Consider the following 21599-nt stretch of genomic DNA (forward strand, 5'->3'; position numbering starts at 1 on the left):
CCACCAAAAGTTGCTGTCTATAAAGACCAAATCAGATTACTCACCTGTCAGAACTAATACTAATTAAATACCGCCACTGAAGTTACTCTGAAAGCCTTTCTGCTGCCAAATATTTGAAGAAAAATCCCATTGAATCAGCTGAAAATTATCGTGGTTGGTGAAATATCTAATTTACATGAAGAAATATGTATCACGGCAAGTCTGGAAGGCGGTAGACAAAACTCATTACGTACTATGTTTTCAAGGTAAATTTACCTGACATTAGTCAACACTCCAGTTCATAAATGGTTATGAAAAAGGTGGTTAGCAAGTTGGAGTTCTGCATGGCCTCCCATTGAGCTGTTATTTAAACAACACCCACATAGGCCAAAGGCACATCATACATAGGAAATTCAGGTAAGATCACTTTAGATTCCAATAAGCTTGGGGACATTGTACAGAATGAAAAAGCTTGCTCAACTAGTCCAGAAGCACTGTCATCCATAAGAACAGGGGATGATTTCAGCAGAAATACCCATTTCAACAACCTCTCTGTTGCATTATGTCATCAGATATAGCATAAGATGTGGTAAGTTAGGAGATGGCCGAGGTAAAACAAGTCATGCTCTTGCTCTGAACTCCCTTCAGGTACCATTATTACCTTCAGTCACCATCTTTATCACCCCTCTGAATGGTACATAGGAGGTCTATAGTAACTGGCTTCTCCATTCCAGTAGGCGGTAGTTTCTTTTAGGTCATTTTAGCATTTCTCCAAAATTTTATACTGTAGGCTTTTACCCTGCGTTACAGCTAAGTGACTGAGCATGAACATGCTACTGTGATAGCTGTATCAGGGGATACAGTCTTTTTGTAAAAATCTGATTTTCTTCATAGAATAATTACTAAAAGAGTAATCACACTGATATGCATGTACACATCAATTCCACTTTAGAAGTAGGAAACCTACTACAAAAACTTACTACAAAAAAGTTTTAAAATAATTTATTTTTACTACATGTTCATTGTAGAAAAACTAGAATATATAGATCTGTAAATTGAAGATGTAACCTTATGCCTCGTCCTCATCCTTATATTTTAAATGATCTCCTTCTGCTTTTTCTGTACCTATATATATAGAAAGATATATATTTTGAAAGATACTTTAAATGGGGCATATATGCAGTTTTGTAGCATTTTCCCATTTAATGTACAGTACAAATTTTTTGTAGGCCATTAAACATTATTTTACAAGTGAAATTTTTTACTACCTAGTATTCTAAAATATGGGTTTACCATAATTTACTTAATCACTTACTGTCCTTAAGTTTTCATTCTTTTAAATAATACTACAAAAAAAATTAAAGATAAGATTTTAAAAAGGTTGCTAAGCGATCCCCCATATTTCTAGTTGAACAAGATTTTTGATCTTGTAAAACGTTTCCATCTTTATAGCTACATCTTTGCCTATATCCATGATTACTTAAAATAAATTCCTCCAGAAAGATTGCTGGGTCAAAGAACAAACATGCTTCTACAGCCTTCAATGGATATTGCAAACTCAGCAGTGGGCACTTCTCAGTATCTTCACCTGTCCTGGGATTACCATTTTTTAATATCTTTGCTTGCATAGCAATTTGAAATCAGCATCAGAACCTCCTCGAACTCCATCCTTTTGTCCTTCCAGTTTCCTGCTGCCCAGTCTTTATCTATACCTCTCTTCCCACTGACCTTCCTACACCTTCTTTGTTTGTGATTTTCCACTGCTCAAATCTTATGATGGCTCCGCTATAACACTGAAATTTGTCTCGCTAGTATTTTATCCCCTTAGACTCTTAAAGCAACAGTATTAACCAATTAATCTGATACACTAACCCATGCTAATCGGAAGGGGCTCATTCCCAGCAACGTGTGCAATATAACTTGAACCGTTTAAGGAAAGTACATATCTACATCTGCTCTGCATTTTACTTATCTGAAAGAGCAGTGGTTCTTACATTTTGCTGCACCTTGAAAATCACCTGGGGAGCTTTTAAAAACACTGATGCCTGGGACTTACCTCCCAGGGATTCTGAATAAATTTGGTATAGGGTGTGATTTGGGCATCAGGATTTTTTCAAAGCTCCCGAGATAACTCTCTAATGTAGCCTCTGTGTTGAGATGACTTAGAGAAAGATCCCAAGTAGCTTCTTCTTAAGTCATACGGGAGGACCCCAAGGAACAAAAGTACAATGAACATAACTCCTCTGCACATGATAAAAGGACATAAAAGGGGTGGGAGGGGTGAAGCCCATGACAACAGAATAAAAAAAGTAGCCCTCCTATTTCTTGATGGTCGGTAGGAGCCTGCTGTGTTAGGAAGTAGGGCAAGCTTCACCTCTGAAGTAGCTTCAGTAACTTTGGTAACTGAGCCAATCAACTGCCACTAAAATGATTTGCGTAACACACTTTATGCAATTTAGCGCTAGCTCTCCAGGTTTCAGTAAGACAAATTGCTTCCAGTTTACATGTGTTTTATTCTTTCAACAAAGTTGGACGCTCTCACAGATTTCGGAATCCCCACAATTCATAACAGACCTTTGGGACAACTCTTAGTGGAATAACTACAATAAGTTCCAGGCATTTAAATCCATTACTAAACTTCACAGCAACCTTACAAGGCTGGCTCTTTTTACAGGGAAAACTGAGGATGAGAGTAGGTTAGTAAATTGCCTGCACTCACAGCCAGTAAGTGGTCTGGCTGGGATGGGATTCAGGAAGGCATGACTCTAACAGTCATGCTCTTACCTACTGATAGGCCACATTGTCTTTTCCTCAGGACAATTTGAAGTGACACTGGTAAATAGCTTTACCGAGTAGAATATGCTTCCTTGTGGTCTGAGTGATCTTTCTGATATTTCACAGTTCTGAAGACAAGTGATGAGAGCCACTTCTGTGCAAACCCACTCCCTAGCTGCAGTGGTAGCGAGGATGCTGTTACCTCATCTGTCTCCATGATCTGCCCATTACATACATCATCGTTCTCAAACACTAGCTGGGCGCACGTTCTGTAAAAGACGATAGCATCCATAGGCCTTGCCTTTCATGGGTTGGCAGCCTACTCGGGGAAGAAAGGCATTGCTTTAAACCTGGATTTTTTCAGATTACTCAGATTTTCTCAGAAGACTTCCTTGTCTAAACTAAAAATAATAATCTCCGCAGCTGACATAGCAGTTTTATTCTTCCCTCCCTCCCCCCTGTTTTTCTTATTAGTCACTATTTTTCTTATCTACTTCCTATTTATTTACTGATGGCCATTTAACCCACTCCATGTAAATACCATTGTACACCATAATCCTTGAAGGATGTTATTCCCAAATTACATAATTTCTGGAGGAAAAGGGGGATTGCAGGGCTTCCTACACGAAGACCACCTTTCTTGGAATCAACGCTAAAGAAGGGGATGGTCATTCTTCCACTATGTCAACATTATAGTAAGCAGGAGGGAAGGAAGAGGGTTTCTAGCTTCATAGACCTTTCCTAGGAGATAACAGGCAACTTGGGGGTGGAGAAGGTAGTTGGATTCAAGAGAAGCAAATCCCTGCTAGGAATGCTACAAAACCCTAGTCAAGGGGCTTTGTGATAGAGCAAATGTAACCCGAGCAGAGACTATGTAACCCGACACAATTAGAATGAAGGAAAAGGAACATCAATCTTCTAGGAAAATCATGATTCCCCCCCCCCCTTCTCTAGTCACTCCTGAACACAGAACAACAAAAAAAGGAGTTTACAAAAATAACCTGAGATTAAAGCCTAAGTATGGGGGAAGAGAGGAGACTTGGTTTGGAGGAGGGTTAGGAGTTTAGGGAGAGTAAGCTGCTCAGAAATACTGTTCAGTCATAGGGCTCAGCCTTGGCTGTAGATTGTAGGTCAGATTCTCTGGCACTAAAAATATTGATAATTCCTCTTACCATAGAATAAACCAGATAGTTATATTTTCCTGTCTGTGGGGGAAAAGAAATACACACTCATGATACAGTAGAGAGCACTGTTACCCTGTCAGGGTACTCCTGGGTATCCTGGCTCAGGCAAAGGTTATCTGCTCGTCAGTCAAGGACATAAAACAAACGCTGCAGGGCAGGCAGAAAGCAAATGCATCATGCTAACACCGTGGAGGGTGCCGTCTCCACCACCTGTCCTCCATCCTGCTAGGCCTCCTGGCCTTCCTTCTTGGGCTATGCCGAGAAATGCCACGCATGCAATGGGAGATCTGAGCGGTTCCTCAAGTGCTTAGCGGAGCCCTGACTGCTGCCCCCCGGGAATGGAGAGATCCACAGGCAGAGGATGTTGGGAGATCACCCGCGCCCGCTTCTGTTTTTAAAGGTGGCTGCACTGTCCGATAGGAGAGCTTGTTTTCCCCAGACCTGTCCTAAAAAACATTTACCTCGCCCTCTGCCGGCCCCTATCGGAGAACGAAAACGGGGGAGGGGCGCCTTATAAAATGCTGAAAGATTGTTTTTTGACGTTGCAAACCAAGAAAGAGGGGAATCTTTAGGGCAGATGAAGGGTTAAACAGTTGTCAAATTCTATTCAAGAACTTCACCTTTTCCATCACCAGAGCAGACGGGGAGACACAGATCAAGCCCGCTGCTGCTAGCAAGGAGGCAACACACTGAAAATGCCAGGCTGAACCACCTTAAAAAGCAATCGCCTCACTGCAGCAGAAAAAATATGCATTCTCGTTGGACACAGTCCGGAAATTTTGTTTCCCCCTTCAAATACTGCTTAGGAGGAGGGAGAGAGAATCAGCCCTGGGCTGCGTCTCACCACTTGCTGTGCGCCCCGGAAAGTCGCGTCCAGCAGCATCAGCTTCCAGGGTTCCGACACGGAGCTGGGCAGGGGGATGTAGATGTAATAAGCGGCCAGCGCCACCAGCGCGGTGAGCACCACAAAGGACGACCTCATCCTCTCCCGGGTCGGCTAGCCCAGCGGGTTAACAAGGACGAAGGGGTGATGCCACCCAAAGACCTCCGGCAAGTTTCTGCAAAGGCCGGCTGCTCATTTACTGGTTTCTTATGTGCCCAGGAGCCAATCAGAGGCGGCGTCGGGAGGAAGTCGGAGCGTTGACGTACCCCCTCTTTGGTGTCCTTGCAAAGTGTTGCGGACACTCTACGGTTGAGAAATCTGAGGCTGCGCTAGGCGCAGCACAGCGGACTCTGGAGGACACAGGTCTGTACTGCACGCCTGTGACCCAGGGCTCCCTCCTGAAGGTTCTCAAATGGAAACCTGAAATAGTTCCAGCGGGATGCATCTGTCCGTCCAAAGCACTAGGCCATTCAGACTTAAAATGGAGATACCGAGAAGATCATAAAAATCTACTGTATTCTAGAACCAGATTTGCAGTGGAATGAAATTCTAGCTGAAATGTGGTGAAGGAGAATAATTGCAAATTCTTATTTATATATTTATTTACGTATTTATGTATTTATTTTCTACTGAAAACATGTTATTGGCATTTGGATAGAAACGGGAATTTATTTGCCTTGAAGAATGATCCCATTCTACTTCTGCGGGAACTGGAGCACGGCTTCCTGTTTGCTGATTCGGTACTTGGCCTCAGTGCAGCCTGTCCTGCGCTGCTTGTCTGCGATGCTGAAACCTGGCCTACCCAGCACCGCACAGAACTCCAGGCGGTAGATACCAATGCTTGGGTCCTATTTGATCCCAAGATCAATGTGTTCATAGATCCCAAAACCAAAGTTTCCTGTATCTGAGAAGTTATTTTTTTGGTAACTCGTACTCTCACACCTTTAAACCTTTCTCCAAGATTTCTTCTGCTTTGGCCCCACGACTGGGCAATGGACGGCAGTCGTTTCATATCTCCTGATGCCACAGGATCTGACGGTGTATCTAGTTTTGGAGAACACAAGGGCCTGGCCTGTGAGCTGCTCCAGGACCTTGGCTGTCCCAATCAGTCTGTCTCCACTCTCCCCCACACAGATGTGGAGGCAGAGCTTGCGGATGCAAAGCTCCCGCTTGGGGTTCCCCGTTTCGTCTTGATCCTGAGCCATGATGAGAAACAGGAAGATCAGTAATTACAAATTTTTATAGCTCAAGCAATGACAAGCCAGTAGTAGATCCAACACCGAAGTCTTGGTTTCCAAATCTCAGTCTCCAATAAAAGGAAGCATGACTCTGCCACAGCTCCTTGGAAAATAAAGACTGATTCCAGGGCTGGGGCAGATAAAGTACAGGACGAGGTGATTGTGTCAGAAGATAGGGAAGTGCTCAAACATGATGGGGACTGGTCAAAGGACACAGGTGGCAGCTTGAAGGATCTCCCAATGGCTGAAGCTGGGATAAATTTAGAATCACAATGAATAATAATAATGGATTATAAACCATTGAATGAAATTAAAATCCATGAGTCTATACTAATATAAATGAATACACAAATGGACAAATGGGGACATGCCATCTGAAAAAAATTCTTTCAGTATGTCAGTGGTAGCAGAAAAAGGACTTGAAACTAGATTTCCTATTAAAGATTGGGGTGCAGGGCTGGGGGTGGGTGGGAGGAAAGGGTATGAATACAGAAAGGGAAAGAGAACTTCACCTGCAGAACTACAACCTTAGATGTAAAAGGAAAACAATTGAAAGAACTGTTTCACGGAGGTGGTGAGAGAACAATTCCAAGCTTATTGATCAAGGCCTTAAAATGCCTGGTACATATAATTTTGCACCTTAATATAGTAATCTGAATTTAATCTGATCCAAAGAAGTGAAGTAATCATAAACGGGGGATGGAAAACAAGATTATTGGGAGAAAGTTGGTTTCCTGTTTAAAGTTAAAGGAAAACATTTATACCGTGTTTCTCTGAAAATAAGACTGGGTCTTATATTAAGGTTTGCTCCAAAAGATGCATTAGGGCTTATGTTCAGGGGATGTCATCCTGAAAAATCATGCTAGGGTTTATTTTCTGATTAGGTCTTATTTTCAGGGAAACATGGTATGAAGGGCACACTTCAAGGGTGTTTCAAGCATCCAGGTTTGAGATCACCGTTTTATATATATATTTTTTGTAGTTACTATTATAGTTAATCATATTACTGTAAACAAATAGGGATGCATAAGTTTGTGGGTGAATGCATGTATATAAAGTTTAGAAATAATCCCAGGGATTAGACTATTAGGACTATGAAGAAAATAGGACAGGGTGGTGTGACACCCCGTGGCTGGTGGCTGCTTTAAATTGAGTGATGAAGCAGACTTCTTTGAGGAGATGCCATTTGAACTGAGACCCGAATGACTAAGGAGATAGCCATGCAGGAATCTAGAGGTTAAAGGGATAAGTGTAGAGGCCCTGAGGTGCTCAGGAGGTCAAAGAACAGAAAGGGTGCTAGTCAGGCGGGAGTAGAGTGCAGGCAGTCAGACAGGTGGCATGAGTGTGGGTCGGCAGATCCTTTAGGACAGTGTAGGCCACGATAAGCAGTTTGGACATCCTGGTGCAATGGGAAGCAACTGGAGCCTTTACAGCTGGTAGTACGTAAGAGGATCTGATCTGTATTTAAAAAGAAGCACTCCAGCTGCTGTGTAGAGAACAGGAGGCCAGTCAGGAGGCTTCTGCACTAATTCGGATGAGAGATGATGGTGGCCTGGAGTGGCAATATAACAGAAATGGAGAGGATACAACAGATTTAGGATCTATGTTAGAGACAGGGAAGATAGGACATACTCATAGTAGTTTGTAAAGGGTGATAAAAAGAGAAGAGTCAATAAAATGCTTTGCTTCTAAGGAAATAAGGTATAAGTTGAGTCAAGCAGTTAACATTTCTATTTACATAGGATTAACTTCGTTTTTGTTAAAATCTCCTAATGACATGACATAGCAATATCACAAAATCTTTATTTTATTACTTGAAATAATTTACCCAAAATGTCATATACTACACCATATAAATTAGGCTTCTTCATCCAAAGACAAGCAGAAATTTAGAGTCATGCTATCTGCAAGGCACTGTTGTAGCCACTATCATGATGAAAATGGTCCTTTCCTCACATAAAAGTGTCCACACTAGTCAGAGAGAAAGTCAGATAAACAGATTATTTCACATTTGTACAAAATTCGGAGACATAGTGCAGAGGAAGTCATGATTAGTTCTGTTCTGGAAGAGTGGGGAGTAAGAAGACCCACAAGAAAGGTGATGGCTGAGCAGACTCTTCAGTTTGAAGAGGTGTGTGCAGGTAGACAAGAGGTAAGACCATCCCAATCAGAGAGAAGAATGTACACAAAGTCCTGAAATGTGGTGTGAGCGCAAAACTACAGCAGTTTGATATTTCTGGAGCATCAAATGCAGGGAAGTGGAGACGGCTGAGAGTTTAACCTGAAGAGTTAGGCAGAGGTCACCTGATACAGGGCCATGTATGTTGTACCAAGAAGTTTGAATATTATCCCATAGGCAATGGGGAGGCACTGAAAGGTTTGCATTAAATCTAGTGGTAATGTAGGTGGTATGTTGGTGGGGGGAGAGCAGGGGAAGCTGTTGGGAGACTGTTGGGTCTAAGGTGTCCAAGAAAGAGATGATATTAGTTTGGGCATGTATCGAGTGCTGATAATGGGGTTGAAGATACTTAAGAGAGAATTAAAAGGACTTGGAGAGGGAGGGAAAGGGGGTAGTCAAAACGAATTCCCGGGTTTCTTGTTGAAGCAACTGGGATAAAGAATAGTGGAAGAGTAAAAGGTATGAGGGAAAATGACAAATTCAATCTGGGGTATTTAGGTTTGAAGTGTCTACGTAACATCCAAGTAGAGATACTGAGTAGGCTTCTAGGCGTACAAGTCAGGAGTTCACAGGAGAGGTCCAAGCTGGAGATGTAAATGTGGGGATATGCGTCCTGTAACTGACGCCATGATGGTGGATGAGAGAGAAGCTGAGAGTGTGGGGAGGTGGGGGAAGAAAAGCAGGCCTGAGTGCTTTGGCATTTACTGTTTAGGAGCAGGAGGAGCACACGTTGACCAGTGGCTGAGAAGAAGTAGCCAGAAAGCGTACTGACTAGTGATGGAAAAGAGAAAATGAAAGAAATGATTTAGAAGTTTAAAATTAGTCAAGAATCATAACTGGATTCTTGAAAGGGGAGAAAGGGCATGGAGTCAGTAGTGACTTCTAAGTTTCTGGTTTGGGTAATGTCATCAACAGACATGGAAATATTGGATGTAAAGCAGGTTTAGGGGTAAATTGGTGAGTATAGTCCTGTGATGTACCCAGAATTATACTCAGCAACGTTCTTAGCAATGTGATCTAAATGCAGTGGTAAACTTTTGGTTAAAGTCTAAGTCACTACATGATATGTTGAAGAACATTAGTTTGGAAATTACAGTATCTATAATGTGTGTGCTTAATTTGCATAATGCCCTCTACTGATTATGGTTTGAAGCACATTCTTGATCTTACTATTGTACAAGCATTATACCCACTTAAGACAGGAAACCTTGGCTGGTGTTCAATGAAGAAAAGGACTTTTTTCTTTTCCTTTCAACCATCGTATTATGTCATCATCCAAAAGATCTGTGAATTCATGAAAAAGTCGAGCTGCCTATGGCAGCTCCAGGGAAACGACAGTGATGCTTCCTGACTGGAAGTATCATATTGCCTTCTCTTCCCATCATGAACACACAGCTCAGGGAACATGCCAATGCCTCTTCCATATGTGTCTTTTCAGTTAATTTGTACAGTTCTGTGAGATTGGTGGAATGAGGATTATTTTCTACACAATCTTGTAGAAGAGAAAACTAAGGCCCAAATAAGTTAAGTGTTGTGCTTCACATCACAGAATAAGCAGCATCAGGACTTGAGCCCACTGTTCTAATGACAAATCCTGTTTCCTTAAGAGCATCATCATCCCCTAAATCCCTTCTTGAACAGATGATGAGGAAGGAGGGAGAAAATTAGTCATCTAAATCACAGAAAAAGTAATTGTAATTGTCTTTGTATTTTCCTTATCAAACAGCATATGCTTTCTTTAAGCTTACTGTTGTTAGGATAGAATGAGTAACTTTTCTATTCTTTTACAAGTCAAAAATATTTTTAAGAGCCCTAGTTCATTTAGATTTGCAGCCTTTCAAACCAGAAACATAGTTATAACTTTTAATGGTGGAATTTTTAGACATCATGCATTGTGTGTAAGAAAGGGATGAACGTAGAGAAATATTCTGGTTGCACAGAAATCACAGCAACCCCAACTAAAATTAAAGTCAGAATCTTTATTGGAAATGTCTCTCTTGGAAATGCTAAGGTTATATATCATAACAACCTTAGGAGATAATAATATATGGTAATGTATTTTGTTTTCTAGAGTGCAGTTTCTCTCCCTGTATAAAAACCATGAAACAATTTTCCAGTGAGGCCAATTATTACATGTATATTACTGTCATTCTGAAGTGTGGCTCTTGCTTGATCTCATTCATATACTCATTCTTTCACTTATTTAAACAACATTTACTGAGCTTATATTAATATGCTAGATTCTGGTGTATAAAGGCAAAACGAAAAAAGAACTTACAGTGTGGTGGGGGAGGTATAATCTAGTGATAAAAGGTACCATTCCTTCAGTAACATTCATAATATATATATAAGGTTAATTCTCCCAAGTCTATATTTCAATTTTTAGACAGAAGATTGTCTAAAAGAATATTTGTTTACTAAAACAAAAGTGTGCCAAGTACAGATGCATATTATACATGTGTTCATTTAGGTGCTGGCAACAAAAGGGATTTTGTAAACACTTAAAAATATTCCATTGTTATTCGCCACAGTTTTTATTAGCATGACGCTTTTTAAAAATTCTTTGAGGATTAGAAATACCCGACTTTGGAAAAATATTAAATTTAGCCCATGCTCTAAATACGTTAAAAAGTCTTAGTTACATATAGAAGGTATGACTGTAAAGCAATAATATTGATTTCACAAGCTGCTTTGGGTATTCAACAATAATAAATAAAACCCTCAAATAGTTCAAAGCCTAGGGCATTAAAAACACTAACTTGTAATTCAGTTAAACCCAACAGAAATGTACTGAATGCATACCATATTGCATGCATTATCCTGGGGGCCACCAGAGGGGGATGGCAAGCAGGGGCTGTGAGTTTCCTGCTTTTAAAGAAAGGACAGAACTTGTACAGCTCCGAATAATACACTACCGGAAGCAAAACACAAGAATAATACACGTGAGACGTGCCACTGCGCAGCATGCTTTGAGTCCAGTACAACAGGAGCACAGAAGTGGGGAGCGATTAGTTCATCCAGTTAGAGGTTAAGTGGAGGAAGGCTCACAGAAGAGCTGATATTTGCTTTGACCCTTAAGAAGCAGAACGGATTTAACCAGGCACAGCAGTGGGGAAGAACCAAATTTGCCACCACAAAAAGCACAGTACTATCAGGTTGCTTAAAAAATTCTTTTCTACAATGGTATGAATCCCGGTAGATTAATACCTAATTACTCAAAATAAGATTATGTTTTTAAACACCTCTAGAGACTTGACAACTTGCTTTGAGTTTTAATCATTCTAACAGAAAAACTCTTCTCTCTCGAGACTCACCAAATTTCTGTTGATTCAGTTTAATCTTGTTAGTACAAATGTTCAATTTTGTATGGTCTCAGATACTAAAAACATAATGACCATTCTCTTTCTAAACGCAACCCTTCATACACTTGAGGAAGGTAACCTGGGTGCTGCAAAGCTATCACTGGTCCAAAGTGTGCATATGTGTCTTCCTTAGTGTATAATAGCCCCACCGCAGTTGGACCCTTGAGCTCCAATGACCAACTCAGGGCAAATATAAATAACTATATTTAATAAATGTAAATACTATATAAATATAGATAGATATATTTAGAGAAATCACAGATTCAGGAAAAAGCAAGGGGAAAGGAGGGGAGTAGGGAAAAAAAAGGAGATAAAAAGATAATTTTGGAGGGAAAGAATAAAAAGGAAAAATTTAAGCTGTTTAACTCCCCAGAAATATTCTGTTTATTTCACATTATTTAACACGTGAATCATCTGACTCTTCATATGATTTACAGTGAATATGCTTGTGGGCATGTGAATAGAACATTATTTCAAAGAAAACTTGCATGAGTACCATAGTGCACATTTGGTATATCTGTGTCCTCCTGAAATATTTTTAAAAAGATTTTATTAAAATATAGCTAACATACAATATCATATTAGTTTCAGGTGTACACCATAGTTATTCGACATTTATATACCTAAAGAAGTGATCACCATGATAAGTCCAGCAGCCATCTGACAACGTACCATGCTATCACAATATTATTGACTGTATTCCCTATGCTGAAACTCATTTGTTTGACACCTGGAAATTTAGACCTCTTATTCCCCTTCACATTTCCCCCCCTTTTTAATTTTTCAATTACAGTAGACATTCAATATTTTATTAGTTTCAGGTGTACAGCATAGCAGTTAGACATTTACATAATTTAAGAAGTGATCTCCCTGACTAGTACCCACCTGGCACCACAGGTAGTTATTACAATATTATTGACTATATTCCCTATGCATTACTTTACATCCCCATGACTAATTGGTAACAACCAATTCACCCACCTCCCAACTCTCTCCCATCTGGCAACCATCAAAATGTTCTCTGTATCTATGAATTTGTTTGTTTATTTTGTTCTTTAGAGTCCACATATAAACAAAATCACATTGCATCTGTCTTTCTTTGTCTGACATACTCCACTCAGCACAATACCCTCTAGGTCCATCCATGTTGCTGCAGATGGCAAGAACCCATCCCTTTCCTGGCTGAGCAATATTCCATTGTATATATGTACCACCTCCTCTTTATCCGTTCTTCCATTGATGGACACCCAGGCTGCCTTCATATCTTGGCCATTGTAAACAATGCTGCAATGAACATACGGATGCACACATCTCCTCAAAGTAGCGTTTTAGGTTTCTTTGGATAAATACCCAGAAGTGGGATTACTGGGTCCTTCTTTGTTTCTTGCTATAGCCTTTGTTTTAAAGTCTATTTTGTCTGGTATAAGTATTGATATCCCTTTTTAAAAAATCATTTCCACTTTTATAAAATGTCTTTTCCATACCTTTATTTTCAGTCTGTGTGTGTCTTTCAATCTGAAGTGAGTCTCTTGTAGGCAGCATATGTAAGGGTCTTGTTTTCTTATCCATTCAGCAACCCTGTCTTTTGATTTAATTCATTCACATTGAAAGTAATTGTTGATAGATATGTAGTTATTACCATTTTATTATTCATATTTTTGATTTTTTTTCTCTTACCTTAAAGAAGTTCCTCTAAGATTTCTTATAATTCTGGCAAATATAATTCTGGTGTTGGTGAACTCTAGCTTTTTCTTATTTGGGAAGCTCTTTATCTCGCCTTCAATTCTAAACGATAGCTTTGCTGGGTGGAGTACTCTTGGTTGTGTAGGTCCTTGCTTTTCATCACTTTGAATATTTCATGCCAATCCCTCTGGCCTGATTTTTCTGTTGAGAAATCAGCTGACAGTCTTGTGTCTTCCTCAAATTTTTTGAACACTCTTTCTACATGTTAGTAATTTCCCACTTTGTGAATCCCAGGTCTGTAAGCTGTAAGCTACAAATGTCACCGTCTTAGTCTCTGATGCATCTCAGACACATTGCATATTCCCTAGATTCTGTCATTAGTAGCACTCATGGAAGCCTTTGACTCAAAAAAGCATCCTGAGGGAGAAGGCATTGTGCAGCCTGGTTGAGAGTCCTGGAGCGCTTCCTGTATCAGAGGTGAAGGTTCGTGTCCCAGAGGCACTGTGGATGGTCTCTGGTGGCTTTGGGTATTGCTCCAAGGCACATTAACTTTTGAGAATGGCCCTTTTCTGTTAAAAGTAGCTAGAGTTGTTTCCGTTGTCTGTAACTGAAAGCCCTGATGGAACCATTTAGGGAATGAATTCACAGTTATGATGGTTTTTAATATTTTGTAAACCCATCTCATTAATATTTGTGAATTTGCCAGTGGTGGTAGCACATACATTGGATACACAGGAATTACAATTTAGTTGCATTTGTTCTTCCTCTCTCTTTGTATCTATCTACAGGTCCATACCACTGCATTTCCAGAATTAAATGAATAAATGCACAGAATAAAAATACATACTGAACCTGATATACATTTTTGCCCACGTTTTCCAAGAAGACAGAATAAACACTATGCTGAGGCATCTCTAGGAACGCCTATTTCCTATTCTGCAGAATAGAGTTGTGAAAGGCAGCTAGGGGTGTGAGAAAGAGCCTTGGAAACTAGTTCTAGTTCAGTTATGGACCAACCATATGATCTTGGACCTCTTTGTCCCAGTTTCCTCCTCTGTAAATAGGGTTGTGCTAATAGTAATAGTTATTGTTTATTGAGCACATGCTTTGCCAGTCACTGCTGAAAGACAGATAAGTAATATTACTACTTCAGCTTAAGAGAGGAGATTTGAGAGGTTAAGTAACTTGCCCAAAGTGACCCAGTTAGGCAATGGCAGAGCTGGACTACAAATTCAGACGTTACCAAAGCTTTACTTCTCAAACTTCATTAGGTGATCTCTTGTATTTCTTTCAGCTATAATCCTCTAAATAAATGTGTATTCGTTTGTAAATCTAGGTAAGAACTTCAGATGTAAGCTCTCACAAGCAACACCGCATTTAGATTTTTCAGCAGCTTAAGGTAGTGCTAAGTTTCTTGGTTAACTTGATATCCTGTTAATTCTTGTTGCAACTGACCCAGAAAGAGAAAGAGCCATGAGGCTTGGCTGCCAGCGGAAGAATCCACCATTAATGATGACTGTGTGTTTGGAATGGCACAATGATAAAGTGGAGCCCTCTGGGGTGGGGTCTGCACCAGCAGCAAGGGACTAGTAAGCACAGTGGTGTCAGTAGCAGCTTTGGTGTAGAATTGAAATCCTTGATCGTTATAGAACAGCAACAATAGGCCTGGAAACTGCAGAGGTCCCAGCATCATCCACATCTGTGCCGTCTTCATCATCGTCGTCGTCACGAACACCTATTGAGGGTTTCTATGTATCAGGTCGTGTTCTAAGCATTTTATACACATTATTTATCATTTTATGTTAATAGATATCCACTTTTAATACAGATAAATGTGTATATTTATAAAAGTGGTCTCATGCAATATACAGTTTTATCACCAGCTTTTATAACTTCATATATTATGAATACCTTCCATTATCTTTGAAAACAGAGTTTCTTAAATGGTGGTGAAGCACCAGGGTGTTTTTCAATCCTTTCAGATCAATATTTTTTGAAGCTACTCTGAGTATGCACTTTGAAGTCACAGCAATGTTAAATTGCTATTAGTTTCTAAATGCTTACTTGCAATTTCTATACTTATCTCACGGTAAATCAATAATAATTTATAGACTGGCCCTGATCTACAAATCACGCTTTGAGTGCACTGTTTTAAAACACCTAAAATTACTGCATAGTATGAAGAAAAATAAATTTGATAACCAATCCTTTGGGGATATCAGACAACACTGTTCAAGGGCAGTCACTCCATTTAGTGGCTCTACTAATTTTATTGCCTTGAAAAACAAGGCAAGCTCTGCTATAAATAAACCATACTTTGCTATAAAATCAACTCCCTCTAGCCTGTTGTGGATTAGAGAAACTTGCACTTCTACCTAGCTTTACATTATTCCCCTATGTCTAATCAGTCACTAGCAAGTCTCCAGTTTTGTTTACCCTGCCTCTCATATTTGCCTTCTTTTTTATCGCCACTATCTTTGCTCAGGACTATAGAATCAGGATTCGTGGACTATGACAAAGGTCATTTTTAATAATCTCCTTGTCACCAGTGTCTGCTTCCTTTTCCTTCTTGTTTTCCTCATTTAGAAAATGAAGCAGCAGAGACTGATTTTAAGGTGTTCTCTAGCTCTAATATTCCACAATTTATTCCGCTGATGTTCTTATTGATTCTAACTCTGCTCTGCCCAAAATACCTTTTTCTAAGTTTCATCTTAGAATCTTTACCACAAAAAATAAGTATGAGAAAGAAGTATAGGCTGGAGATCAGCAGCTAAAATTTGAAAGGTACAACCAGGCCCAATGTGCTGACAATCCAGAATCTGTATCCTTGGCTACTTTGCATTGATAATTTTTTTTCATTTGTTACTATAACCCTCAAGGTAATTAATATTTCTGTACCCTAGGAAGGCAATCCCTAAGAGGAATGAGAAATAATAATGAGAATAGTGTGGAAATAATGAAGCATAAATTTAAATCCATAGTATTAATACTTTTTTAACTGCTTGAAGTGTAAAAGTAGTAATAAGTTCTATAATCAACACTAGTGTTTTCTAGTTTGGTATATGTGTATATAATATTTAATAAAATCTGATATATCAGACTGGTGATTTTTAAATGAATAATTATGAAACTTTGATATGTTTAAATGTTTCATTAAGTAAATAATCAATGTTTAAATTTAATTTGTTGCGATTTAGTATCTCATTATAACTCAAGTTTAAACAGTGGTGTAAAATAGCATTATGCAAAGTACATACTGGAGTGAGAGTTCCTTTCTATAAAAAGCTTCATCACATGGAAGATCCTATCAGCACTCCCTCTTTTGCCCCCCAGGAAGTTAGCCATTTTGTGTTTTAGAAGCACTGGAGGGAAAAAGGAGGAGAAAGAGAAGATAGAGATCAGTTCTTTGAGGTGAGGATGGACTCTGGTCTGACTTGGAGGGCATTTTTCCTGAAACAGTGTGAAGGCAGATCTGAGAGGGATGGAGATCTCATCCACACCTGCACAGCACTCTGAGAGAAGGGAGAGAGAGGGGCAGCGGCTAAGTAGGGGTATTTTGGGGATGACTGGGGAAATAAAAAATATTCTTGTTTGAGTGTGGTGGCATGAAAAGAGTAGAGGTTGCTGGCTGCAAATAATTCATCCAGGCATCTATAATCAATATCTCAGAGGTAATCAGAATGGACCAAAGACCAGAATCCTTTCTCCAAAATTTTCTGGAATATTTCCGGTGACTCAGATTGTCTATGATCCTAGAGAGAGGGTGGAGGCTCCCTGCCCTATCCTTACTCTCCTATATAATCAGCTGAACAAGATGGGTTAAATTTCCTACCAATCCTGTTGAGTAGCAAGCTTAGGTAGATATATCTAATTTAAAACGCTAAAGAAAAATAATGGTCTTTGGACCAAGTATTGTGGAGCAGATTCACATCCTTTGCAAATGTAGTAAAGTCAAGTGTACCTTGACTCCACCTGAGCTATTCAGGCCACGGGAAAGGGAGACCAGAGTAGAATCCCTGGTTCCTGGCAGAATATTCCCACAATTGAGAGGCAATATGGAGAGAGGACCACCAGGTGAAGCACGTGGAAGCAGAGCCCAGTAATGTGGAGTAAGCCAAAGACAATGAACTAGGATCTAGCCCTGCATTTCTGTGGCCTACGAAACAATGCCAGGCTTAAATCCCCTTTCCTGGTTCAAGAAGAGGAACTTTGCCACAATAATAAACATTTGTGTGTCTTGAGGAATTTTAAAGTACACTTAAAAAATAAAGTCAAAAAATCAAGTCAGAGCTTGCTCATCAAGGTAGCACAAAGTCTGTTTTCCTAAAAAATCCTTTTTGTGAAGATCTTGTTACACATATATTTGATTTTTCTCTAGCGACCTAAGATGGTAAATATAGTCATTAAAGTTCTATCAAGATACTGGAATAGACTAATAGACTAGAACCTCAAGTTATTCTTGTTGTTGTTTTCAGATTTGCACTATTACTTGTAAAGTTTGTGCGTAGATGATTTAATTTCTAATTTTAAAATTTTAAATAAAAATATTGTTGTAGTTTCTACCTTAAGGTATTCCAAGACTTTTCAGGAAATGAGTCTTTTAACTTATGTTTGTTATTTTAATAGCATGCAAATATAGTTGCTCTTTTTGCTTAGGGGAGAGTTGTTAAAACTTGACCATTCACAGGAAAGTTCTTGGATGTAGGCCATTGGTAATTAATAAGAAGTCAAAAATTTCATAGGGAAAATCACACACTTAGGGATGTTTTGTTTTCCCAAGTTTTAAATTATAAAAGCAATTCTTGTTCACAGTTTAAAAAATCAAACGATATATAAGTACTATCTAGAGGTATCTGCTATATGACAACATATTCTGGCTTTCAATTTCACATTGGTGTTCTCAAGAACAGTGAATATGTATATATAATATATATGTATATATATATCAATTCCTTGATCAGTCACATTCATGCCAAATAGAAAAGAACACAAAAAGTAAAGGATTTTAATTAGGAAAATAAAACAATGTTATTTGAAAATATTGATACATAAACATCTCAACCCTATGATATTATCCATAATAGCTCCATTTAATCTTAAAAAACGGAAGCATGCAAAATGTTAATGAAAAATCAAAGGAGACTATGCTTAATGAAGGAGAAAATAGCCTAATATTTTAATAGCCTCTATAAAGTAAGTTCAACTATGTGTGAAAGAGAAGGTAAAAATAATGAGAGATAAGGCACTAGATGTTTTTTTCCCACATCTGTGACTATATCAAGCATCACAACGTTCATGTTAATGCTCATTAGGAAAACATTTTTCTATTTTATACATATTAGCATAAAAACCTCTTTATTATGGGTGGTTAGGATACTACGCGGCTGTACAAAAAGGAAAGCACGGGGAATGGGGAGAGTTTGAGACTGTCTAGCTAGAGCTCACTAAACTCTGAGCAAAGACCACATCAATTTGTGTCATAGTTTTATCCCCCGTGCCTACCATAGCGCTTGGTGTATAATAAGTACTTAATAAGTATTTGCCAAGTAAATAATAATAGTAATGACTGGCGTATACTGAGTGTTTCCTATACGTGACTATCCTAAGCACTAACATTATTTCATACAATCTTCACAAAAACTCACAGAATCCTGCATAGGGTACCCATGACGGTAGGTCATAGGCTAAAGAACCTTCGGAATCATTCAATGGCCTGAATTTTAGCTTTCCTCTGATTCACCTTTGGTGTTTAAAATAGGGAATTTCTTTGCCTGTCTGTGCCTGTCGGGTCCCGATCATCTCACACCCTGTTTACCTCGTCCCCTGTGCTTGCTAGAATTTCAGTACTTCAGTCATCATGTGTTTGAAACTTCTCTTGGGTCCCTGTGCCTTGCGCTCATATCCCAGGAGTTGTGAATTCCTGCACTAACAGTTCCTCCTTCTGTCCCAGGATTTAATAAAGGTGTTGTATTCATGGTCAAACAGAGAAATACTTGGCAAGGGTCTCAAAAGTCTGGTTTTCATATTTTGGAATGTTTATTTAAAAGATATCTCTTTAAAGATTATCATCATATTACCATTTTCACACACAAATATAAATATAATAATTCTATAATATTATCAAATATCCAGTCTGCATTCACATTTCTTTGATATTCTCATACTTTAAAATAAATTTTTATTGAATCTTTTCCCTGACATTTTATTATGAAAATTTTTCTTACAGCAAAGTCAAAATAATTTTGTGATAAACATCTATTTACAGACCACCGAGATTATACCATTAATATTTTACTATTTCTGGTTTTATGTATATTCCTTTACCCATCAGTTCATCTAATTTTTACACATTTTTAAAGTAAATGACAGGTGTCTGTACAATTTCCCTTAAATACTTCAACATGCGTCTCATTAACTAGAACACAATATTTGTTTACTTTTTCTTTTGACGTAACTTTCCAAATAATAAATTCATAAATCTTAACTGTATATTCACTGAGTTCTGACAAATGCACATATCTGTGTAACTCAAACCGCTGTCAAGATAATTGTCACTGCCGTCATAGCTTCCCATTTATTCCTTATTTCTATCCCCCAAGAGACAACCACTGTTCTGATGGTTTTCCCTTATAGGTTAGATTTGACTGTTCTAGAAGTTATAGAAATAGCCTTACTCTTTTTGTGTGAGACTTTTCCCCCATTCAGCATGTTTTTGAGAGTCATCCACATTGTTATGGAAATCAGTGATTCATTTCTTTTACTTACTGAGTAATAGTCTATTATAGGGATATACCACAGTTGTTTGTTCTCTGATTGATGGACATCAGGGCTGTTTCCAGCTTTTGGGTATTATGCATAAAGCTGCTATGAACATTCTTATATGTATTGATTTTGTCGTCATATGTATTGATTTCTCTTGGGTAACTATTAATGTTATAGGGTAGGTGTATACTTAGTTTTATAAGAAATGGCCAGATCATTTTTTCTAAAGCAGTTAATGGCTTTTTATATCCACTAACAATGAGGATTTTATCACATCTTCATCAACATTTAGTATTACCAGTCTTTTTAATCTTAGCCATTCTAGTGAGTGTATATGGTGTTATCTCATGTTGGTGTCAATTTGCATGTCCCTGATGACTAATGATATTGAGCATTTTTTATAGTGCATATTGGCCATTAGTTTGTATTCCCTTTTGAAGTGTCTGTCCAAATCTTTTATTGGCTTGCTTGACTTTTTGTTACTGAGTTGTAGAAAAGCACACACACACACACACACACACACACACACACACACCCCAATACCAGTCCTTTGCCCATTATGTTAATATGTTTTGTAAATATTTTTTCATGGTCTGTGAATTGCCTATTCATTTTCTTAATGGTTACTTTGTTTTTATTATGATGAAGTCTAAATTATCATTTTTTTTTTCTTTTATGGTTATTGCTTCCTGTTATTTGTCTAAGAAACCTTTGTCCAGATCAAACTCATGGAGATGTTTTCCTATTTTTCTTCTAAAAGCTTTATGGTTTTAGCTTTTATGTTTAGGTAACATGATCCACCTCAAATTACTTTTTATGTATAGTGTGAGACAAGAGTTGAGATTCATTTGTTTCATGTAGATATATAGTTCTTCCCACACCGTTTGCTGAAAAGGCTGTCTTTTCTTTCATTGGTTTGCTTTGGTGCCTTTGTAGAAAGTCAGACAGCTGTATAAGCGGGGATCTATTTTTGGACTCTATTTTGTTTCATTGATCACTTTGTTGATCCTTATGCTAACACCACACTGTCTTGATTATTATAGTTTTATATTAAGTCTTGAAGTCAGATAGTGGAAGTCCTTTAACTTTATTTGATAACAACTTACTTTAGATATTTTAGGTCCTTTGCTTTTCAACAGATTTTAGAATCATCTTCTCAATTTCTACAAAAAGTCTGTTGGGATCCTGATTGGGATTGTGTTGATTTTACTTATCAATTTGTGGATAATTGACATATTAACAGTATTGAGTCTTACAGACACTGAACATGGTATATCTCACCAATTTTTAAGGTCTCCTTTGATTTCTCTCAGTAATGTTTTCTAATTTTCAGTGTAGAGGTTTAGCATGTCTTTTATTAAATTAATTCCTAAGTATTTTATGTGTTCTGATGCAAATGAAATTGTTTTTTTTCTAATTTCATTTTCTAATTAATGACTGATCTACAGAGGGTGCCAAAAAATGTATACACATTTTAAGAAAGGAAAACTGTATTAAAATTGTAATATTCAATATATACTGGTAACAAAAGATGAATACAAGTCACGTTTGACT

At 38.3% G+C, this 21599-nt stretch overlaps 1 protein-coding gene and 1 pseudogene across 2 annotated transcripts in view; both read right to left on the bottom strand.

Annotated features, from left to right (window-relative positions):
- NCEH1 (neutral cholesterol ester hydrolase 1) overlaps positions 1–5132 on the bottom strand; it is a 59068-nt gene extending 53936 nt beyond the window's left edge. Inside the window, exon 1 of one of the 2 annotated variants that reach the window (XM_019735037.2) lies at positions 4783–5132. In XM_019735037.2, the coding sequence (XP_019590596.2) occupies positions 4783–4920 (138 nt within the window). In that variant the 5' untranslated portion in view covers positions 4921–5132. The remainder of the gene's footprint in view (positions 1–4782) is intronic. The other variant, XM_074327972.1, reaches the window with a different exon arrangement.
- Positions 5133–5489: 357 nt separating this feature from the next.
- LOC109449123 (large ribosomal subunit protein uL5) lies at positions 5490–6026 on the bottom strand (annotated as a pseudogene).
- Positions 6027–21599: the final 15573 nt, after the last annotated feature.

The sequence above is a fragment of the Rhinolophus sinicus genome, linkage group LG01 (genome assembly GCF_036562045.2).
Source record: "Rhinolophus sinicus isolate RSC01 linkage group LG01, ASM3656204v1, whole genome shotgun sequence".
NCBI classification, from domain to species: Eukaryota; Metazoa; Chordata; class Mammalia; order Chiroptera; family Rhinolophidae; genus Rhinolophus; species Rhinolophus sinicus.